The 8864-nt window shown below is 29.6% G+C and overlaps 1 protein-coding gene across 1 annotated transcript in view; it reads right to left on the reverse strand.

The window, feature by feature from the left end:
- LOC106473497 (RNA exonuclease 1 homolog) overlaps positions 1–8864 on the reverse strand; it is a 45665-nt gene that overhangs the window by 9574 nt on the left and 27227 nt on the right. Inside the window, exons 6-8 of the mRNA XM_022401920.1 lie at positions 7395–7529; positions 6559–6871; positions 2245–2385 (exon numbers count right to left, since the gene is read on the reverse strand). Coding sequence (XP_022257628.1) covers positions 2245–2385; positions 6559–6871; positions 7395–7529 — 589 coding nt within the window. The remainder of the gene's footprint in view (positions 1–2244; positions 2386–6558; positions 6872–7394; positions 7530–8864) is intronic.

Raw genomic sequence — 8864 nt, forward strand, 5'->3', positions numbered from 1 at the left:
TGTTGTGATATAAAGTGAACCACTTAGTGATCTGTTGTGATAATAAAGTGAACCACTTAGTGATCTGTTGTGATAATAAAGTGAACCACTTAGTGATCTGTTGTGATACTAAAGTGAACCACTTAGTGATCTGTTGTGATACTAAAGTGAACCCGTGAGTGATCTGTTGTGATACTAAAGTGAACCCGTGAGTGATCTGTTGTGATATAAAGTGACCCCCGTGAGTGATCTGTCATAATACTTCAGTAAGTGTCTCAAAATTATGATATTGACAAAATATTGTACATGGTAATAAAAGGCTCTAAATTAATTTCTAATTCATTATTTTAGTCTCCCAATATGTTCTAAACACAAGTCAACTTTACAAACACTAAAACTGACTTTTCAATTTAGTCCATTTGTAATTTTCGTTTTCACAATTAAACTGTCATTTTTAAACCCATTTCTGCTGCCTTATACAATGTTATCAGAATCTAATCAATCATAATCCATTAATCAAATACTATAAAAGATTTTGTGAATATCTAGAGCATACATATGATATCAAAGAAATCTGAACTAATAGTTTTATTTAGGTATTGTGAATTTCCATGACCAGTAATTGTGTGAGGATTCAGATGATCTTGAATCAATACAGCTTTGGAAGAATAATACAGTACAATTAAATAAAATCACTTTAAAAACATGTCATTGATATACAAACAAATTTGTTATGTCTAGTAAGGTTTCAAGCAGTTTCTTTTTGTGTAAGAAGATTAGTTGCTCAAAATGTTAGTAGACAAAATACATTTTACTGTATTTCACTGTTGTGTATGTACAGTGGATTTTATCTGAGCATTATGTTAGAGATACTCCACGAGTTTCTGTAATACCTACTCGAAACTTGAATGCACGGGTCCAGGATATATGGAAGTTCAATTTTCAAGCCAAGAAGACCTTTTAGTAATATGTTCAAGAATACGAATTGTCCTAGAAAAAATTCAGAATTTCATATATTTCAACAAATTAAAAATTTCTCCTCTGTTCAATTATTTTAAATACTGTATCTTGTAATTGTCAAATTATTTACCCACCATAAAAATGAGTTAAATTTTTCAAAATAGTTTTAGGTACTTAACTCTGAATATAAAATTAATCATTTACTATCTGAACTGTATAATAATGAAACCTGTAGAATATTTCCACACCTTTTCGGTCACTACTAATGGCATCAATGATAATCTGATTATACAATTCTGGGTTTGAAAAGTTTTGTGTCACTACTAATGGCATCAACAACAATCTGATGCTATCATGATTAAAAACAAATTATAATTCAAGTTCATTCAACACAAGTATATAAATTGGTATAGGTGACCACTGTTGCCATTCAGACTAAGTGGGAATGAAGTGGTTGTGTGACTGGTTTATTTGGGCATGTGTCAACCAGTAGAAAGCCTTGTAATAAAGAATAAATGTGTTGCTGTGACATTATCTTGACAAGTTTTAGTGGTTTCAAACTTTCTGTTAATTATTTTATGTGACAAAGTCTGTATGTCTTGAAAACTAATTATTATTTTTGTCTTTTTTAAGAAGAGTGAGGGTGTGTTTTAATTTGTGTAATCAATAAAAAAAAAGGCATTAGAATTTAAAAAATATGGAATATTATGTGCATGTTCTATATTCTTATTTAAGGTAATTTGAAGGTGAAAATTGCTTATCTGATCCTTTTCATTACATTCAGACTGAACACATCCACAATTTCAACACCTAAAATTTCACATATTATTGGGGATATATCTTGTATTTGGTTATGTCACAATAGTTGAAGTATTAGTCAAAAATTGATGATGAGGGGAAGAGGATTGATAGATACTATTTGGTTTGAAAAAAAAAAAGAAAATCTAAATAAAAACTTAAGGTGCTTAAAATCCTAGTGTACAGTGAAAACATTAAAATTCATTTAGTTCCAGGTTTTTGTACCTAAACATCTATTAGTGAAATCAAATATAGATTTGGTTCAATAATTAAATCTTGTAGTTAAACATGACAGTTTAGTTACTTTGAATCTGGAGTTTAAATTGAATTAATAACATTGAAGCATGAACTAACTAGGAAATGTATAAGCAAGACTTTATCAGTGAACTAACTGCTCATTTTCTCTGTTATCATTTACAGTCAAATATGTTTCACGTAAACCTGAAATAACTGTCATCACACAGATAAATAGATTTTGCTTAAATATTTTATTTAACAAATGCTTACAATCTGATGTTTGTTTTTTGTTCTCTCTGTTTTGGATTATGGCTCTTCCCGGTTCGGAGGGATGTAGCTTTGGAAACCCATGTTCTTCTAGTTGTTCAAGTGTCAGGATGTACGGTACTAACAGCTTGTAAAGTTGAAGTCCTAAAAATAATTGAAATCAAGAGATTAGTACAAAATCTTTGCTAGAAAAAAAAAAAAGTAAAAATATATATCTTTTAAAAAAAACTGAAAACTGGTTTATGAATAAACCAAAATAATCCAAGATTTTATTACAGCTCGACAACACAAACTTATAACAGTTATGTACCTCCAGTCAGACAGGAATTATGAAAGTGTGTTATTGTCTCAAGTTTACTAGAGTCCTCCCGGTTTCATTCAGCCATGAAAAAACTCCCACCTAAAATATCCAATGTTAAAACTTGTAGGAGGATTACAGAAACAGCCTTGACATACAGGAAGCAGAAATAACGTACATGCTCAAAGTCACAAAACACAAATGTTTAATAAGAGGTTTTTCATACCAGTCCTGGCTGTAACCACCAAAGGACAATAAGCAGGAGCCATAGAATGAATAGTCAAGAGATTAAATGTGATTAAGAAGTGAATGGAAATAGCCATAGAATGAATAGTCAAGAGATTAAATGTGATTAAGAAGTGAATGGAAATTTGCATTATTTAGCAGAATAAACATTGCAAGAAAAATATGTTTATTCATGGTAGCAGACAATTTATCAACATCAGTGATGTGCATCACAAAATGACTAATAGCATGCTAAAAAATGATTTACATGGACGTTGGTAGTGTGGGAGATTTTAACATTGCTGAGATTGCTTGGAGTAGTTAATAGAAAAAGTTTAATGGACATATAGCTGAGTTAGAAAATCACTTAAATTTTAATAGTTTTAGGACATTTTCTCTGTTATATGTTAATATTTACATTATAAGTTGCATATTTACAATAAATAAAAATTAAGCAAAGTACTAACAAAACAAATAAGGTTAATTTTCAAGAGATTTCGAGAGCAAAAAAGTACAAGAGCTAATTGTAAGTACTAAGTGTCTTGTTTTTTTTTATGTATATTTTATAATTTTTTTTTATAAAAGTGACTAAAATGTAAAAATCAGAAAGTTATCAGGTTATATTAGAAAAACTGAATGGAGGAAATTAAATACAAACCAAAGCACAATCACATTCTGTGAGAACAGCATGTCATAATTTCACTGAGCATGCTGGTAACTCGATGCTGTTATTACACAAAACTTTTACACTGTGATATTCATTTTGGTTCTAAGTGATATTACAGTAAGGAATTTAAATGACTGGGAGACTTATTTTGTATTAGCCTTGGCTGTAAGAATAAATATCATGTAATTGTCTGTAATAATATACAGTTATTCTATAAAGAAAAAATATTTAGATTGATTTTGTATTTTTTGTGGTGGTTACAAGGTTGGTCAAATGGGCCGAGTCTGTAAATAGTGTTAGTGTATAGAAAATAACAGATAAAATATAGTTCTGGTGTATTTTTAATCTTAACATGAAAATCATCTTGCACTCGGGCTAGTCAGAGTCTGACTTTGAGTCCATAAATAAATCTTGAGCAAAAAATAATTTAAAAATCTGATTTTTTGCATACAAATGACTTGTAGTGTTTACGAAACGCTTGCCAAATTTCTTGAAGGTACACTTACTACATTAAAAGTTATAATATTATAGTTTCATGTTCTATGGTGGTTGGAAAGTTGGTCAGAATGACCAGAACACTGAAGAGAGGGTCAAGATACAATCAAACTTTTTAACAACATATATGAAATGATAAAAGTGTGTGTATAATACAAAACACTAAATTACAACCCTGACAATTTAACCCTTTTGTAATGGGTAGGTCAAATTTGACATGTCACCGTTTACAGAGTTGAATTCAAAATTTAATTAAACTACTATATTACCAATGTATACAAATAAAGTTGGCATAAAAAGACAGTTAATAAACCAAATTTTCATATATAAATCTTAAGTTCTTAATTTCATAAGAAAACATTAAAAAATCCTCAATCTGCCCTAGTATGAGAATTGTGACATTTACTATCTAGGTATTTCCCTCTTCTCTAATTTGTTTATCATTCCTCCAAGAAGTATGGAATTTAACATAAATTACTTATTACAATACAAATATTACTCAAGCAAAGCATAATTTTTATAGCCTGCGATCTTATTTGTTTAAGAAGCCATATACTAGAAAATCAGGCCCACTGGTCGCACCCACCTGTCACATCCTCTCATTCACAAATTGCCAATAGTTCTGTCTGATGTTTTATACTACATTATTTATAACCAATAGAAAGCCAAAGTTTTAATCTATCATAATTGTACAGTTTCAAATTTAAGGCAATATAAAAAAAAAACCCTAAATTTCCCCTAGTGTGACACATTTTCTCTAGGCATCTTCTCTTCTCTATTTTATCCACCACCCCTTCAAAATGTATGAAATGAAATGTAAATTACTCACTATAAAATCATCATTGCTTAAACAAACCATAATTTTTATAGCCTTCAATTTTGTTTGGTTATAGAGCTATCAAATATAAAATCAGACCCCCCCCTCCTGCCACACCTACCTGTCACATCCTTTCTTTCAGGATTTGTTAATAGCTCTCTCTTACATATAATTATATATTACCTATAACCAACAGAAAGAAAATGTTTTTATCTATCAAATGACGTATTGTATAACGTGTTCTCAATAGATAATTATTATCTTCTCCATTAGTACAAGCTCTGTTCCCATAAGAAAGATAACGACTAGCTCAGTTGAATTTGTAACAGCTCTTATTGTGTAGTTAGAAAGCCAGAAAAAAATTTTAGAATTACAGGAAATTGTCTACTTTTTGCATGTTATTAGTCTATGTTCTTTGGTGCATTATTTAATTAAATAACATTTATTTAGTGAATTACTACCATTAGTATAAAAAGAGTAGGGTTAAGTGTAAACAACAATATAATAACAGTATTTCATGAGGCATGCACAGGAGCAGCTCAGAGTAGCTTGTGGGTAATGTGAGTTGCACATTCCCCAAATGATTTACAACTTATAATGGTGCAAATAGTAGTAGTTAGACATGGTTCAAAGGGCAATAAAACAATAAAATTCAATTATATATAGATATATACTGTTACAAACAAAGAGCTACTTTAGATAAAAGAATGTAGTTTCACGCTACATTTGAACTCATTCTAGAAAGAAAAAGAGGGTAATTAAGATTTATTTTGGTGTTTACAAGGTCAGTCAAATTGATCAACCTTGTATACAGTTAGGATAGAGAAAATTACAGATAAAATATAAAGTTTTACTGCAAACAAACATTTGAAATGTACTTAGGAGGTTTTAGAAATTACACAAATGAAATTTGAGATTTTTGAGATGAAGAAAAGTACTTTTAATCTTAACATGAAAATCACTTTGCATACAGACTATTCAAAACAAATACTCGATATATTAAAGGATAAATCTATTTTTAGTTTATTAAACATACTTCACTAAAAATATGATTTTTTGAATGCAAAACAATTATATTTTCTGAAAGATATACACATTATATTTAAAGTTAGTAGTATCAAATTTATAAGGAATTTGAACAAGTACAAAGAGGTCATGTGGTGTATCAAACTGACCAAGCCCGTGTTGAGAGAATTAATAGCTGTGTGATAAAAATTTTGTTTGTTTTCATATATCTGTTCAAACTTACTCAAGTTACTGTGCTAATAATCCCTAATTTTTTACAGACCAACAAAATGAAAAGTACCTAGTCAACAGTACCTACAGTCTTACAGAGTAGTGGAATTTGTCTGTCACTCTTATAATGCATCTATAGTCCAAAGTGCAATTTTAGCACATTAACTATTAAATTTTAATCATGAATATGGGAATTAATTCCTTTCATTTGATCATAGATAATTTATCTTCTAACAGTTCCATGTGGAAAGATATACTAAATATTTATTGAACTCGTGACTACAAATACTTACTTCATCTTTTGACCGTAGAATTTAAAAACAAATTATAAGTGAAGGTTGGAAAAATGGTTTTTAAAAGTTACTGAGTTAGTGATGTGTATTAAAATTAACACCATGGATACTATTTTGGTTTCTGCATGAACTGGAACCATGAACCAAATATGTCTACCATTTGTATCTATAAAAAAGGACCTCTAATTTAATTAAGAGGAGATCAGAAACTTTTGAACCCAAAATAAATGGCTAACAACTCTGCCTCCAGAATCATCATAGTAATCCACACTTCTGGAATGCTTACCTTTAACTTCTTCCTTTTCTGGTTTACTCTTCCGTCGTTCAATGCTAAAACTAGTTTTTGCAGCCTTTGGTCCTCCCAAGACGTATTCATGGGAGATAACTTTGTTCTGGGGTTTCTGAGTCCCAAGTGATGATGAAGAGTTGGTTTTAGAGGTAGTGGGGATATCATCATCTACAGTAGAGTCAGCTCCAGGTGATTCATGCAGTGTAGTTTCGGCTTCATCTCGTAATCGTTTCAAAGTGTTAACAGCCAAGTTGAGGTATAATGTTTTGTTAGAGCTACGATTATACGTATTCTTTTCTTCTTCAAGAGCCTGAATGTATGAAAGAAAAAATCAAACAGCTTCATAAAGTTTGCTCTACTTTAGAGCATATAGAAACAGTACAATTTGACAAACATTCAAGATAGTGTTGTACCAAATTACGACCATTCTTTTAATGTTCAACTGCACATTAAGCATCTAACAGAATGAATGAAAATAAAGCTAAAAGTAATTAATCCACAAATTACTTTAACATTTAGCTATAAAAAAGATACTTTGCAGTACATATGTTTTTAAAACTGAGTACCTGTGCTGATACTATCACCCTAATATCTAAAAAAAATAATCTATGTGCAATGTCTGAACCCTAACTGCTCTAACACTACACCACTTCTGACAATATGCCAAAACGACAGAAAGACAGATAAAAATTGTTTTTCCAGAAAACAGTTTGTACAGAAAGCAATACTTGAAATTTTATTTTATTAATTCAACTCATGAAGGAAAGCAACCCGTTTATCAAGTTTGAAGTTTTATTTTGTAAAAATAAAATAAAGGTAAGTGTTTAGCTTACACGTTTAAATGCTTGCTCTTCATTGACGTACATCTTCAAGCATTCATCAATAAAAACATTCAAATATCTCTGTCTGATATTGGTTGGAACTTTACTTCCATATTCACAAGGTATAACAGGTCGTTTCAGAATTGTCTATAGAGAAAAAAACACATCAAATACATAAAAATACTGTATGTAGTTTACCAATAAAATTAAAACTACCAGGTCAAAGGAGCTTAGAAAACTCCTAAAACTAAAACTAAATTTCTTGTGACATGCACTATTAAGAAACTTATTTGATAAGTCCCAATGTATGATAGGAGATAATAAAAGGACTAGTTATTTTCTAATCATATTTAGAAACAAGTGCCAAACAAGTCTGATCATTATAGTAATAAAATATTATATAAGGTTAAACTGAAATACTCGAATCACACTTGACGAATTTAAAAACACAGATCTTTATCTTGTATTTCATGTAAAAAAATGTCTTATAGAATAATATCTAAACCTCTTTACTGTACAAATATAATCTAAAAACAAATGAACATGAAAATACTGAAGAAAGATTGAAGTTTTTGATAAAGGTCCACACAGACAGTTTTAAAATATGCAGGAAATTATACTTGTAATGTCAAGTTTAGTAAGATAAACATGCATTGCTAATTGTCATAATTATAAAAGTTATGACTAACAATTATACAAAAAATTATGATTATTTTTGAAATAAGGATGGTAATATAGAAGTTAAGTTTAATAGAGTAGAAATAAATTGTTAATTTCTTTGAATTTTTTAAAACATTTATATAAAGTGATGCTTTTGACACATCATACGATTATCTTCAATGACTCTATTGTTATACAGTAAATGCGACTGTTGTACAGGTTTTTTATACAGCATTTAAAGATTACTTATGAGGTTTATGGCAATAGATAATTCTTTTGTAATACTTACGCTATCCGAATACTATCCAGCTTTTAAGTATTGTGCATAAAATACAAAATAACAGTATTTATATTGTAGCGCTTAAGTGTTGGAATTCTTTCCAGATTTCAAGTATTTTGTACGTAATATAGAAACACGCTATATTTTTGTTGTTGGATTTATTTGTCAGTATGCCTTCCAGGTTTCAAATATTTAGGTAATGTAGAAACTCCAGAATAATTCTGTTGGTGTATTTAACAAAACTTTTCAAACCCAGAATTGTATAATCAGATTATCATTGATGCCATTAGTAGTGAAACGAAACTTTTCAAACCCAGAATTGTATAATCAGATTATCATTGATGCCATTAGTAGTGACACAAAACTTTTCAAACCCAGAATTGTATAATCAGATTATCATTGATGCCATTAGTAGTGAAACGAAACTTGTTCAAACCCAGAATTGTATAATCAGATTATCATTGATGCCATTAGTAGTGAAACGAAATTTTTCAAACCCAGAATTGTATAATCAGATTATCATTGATGCCATTAGTAGTGAA

Source organism: Limulus polyphemus, unplaced genomic scaffold (assembly GCF_000517525.1).
Source record: "Limulus polyphemus unplaced genomic scaffold, Limulus_polyphemus-2.1.2 Scaffold6223, whole genome shotgun sequence".
Taxonomy (NCBI): domain Eukaryota; kingdom Metazoa; phylum Arthropoda; class Merostomata; order Xiphosura; family Limulidae; genus Limulus; species Limulus polyphemus.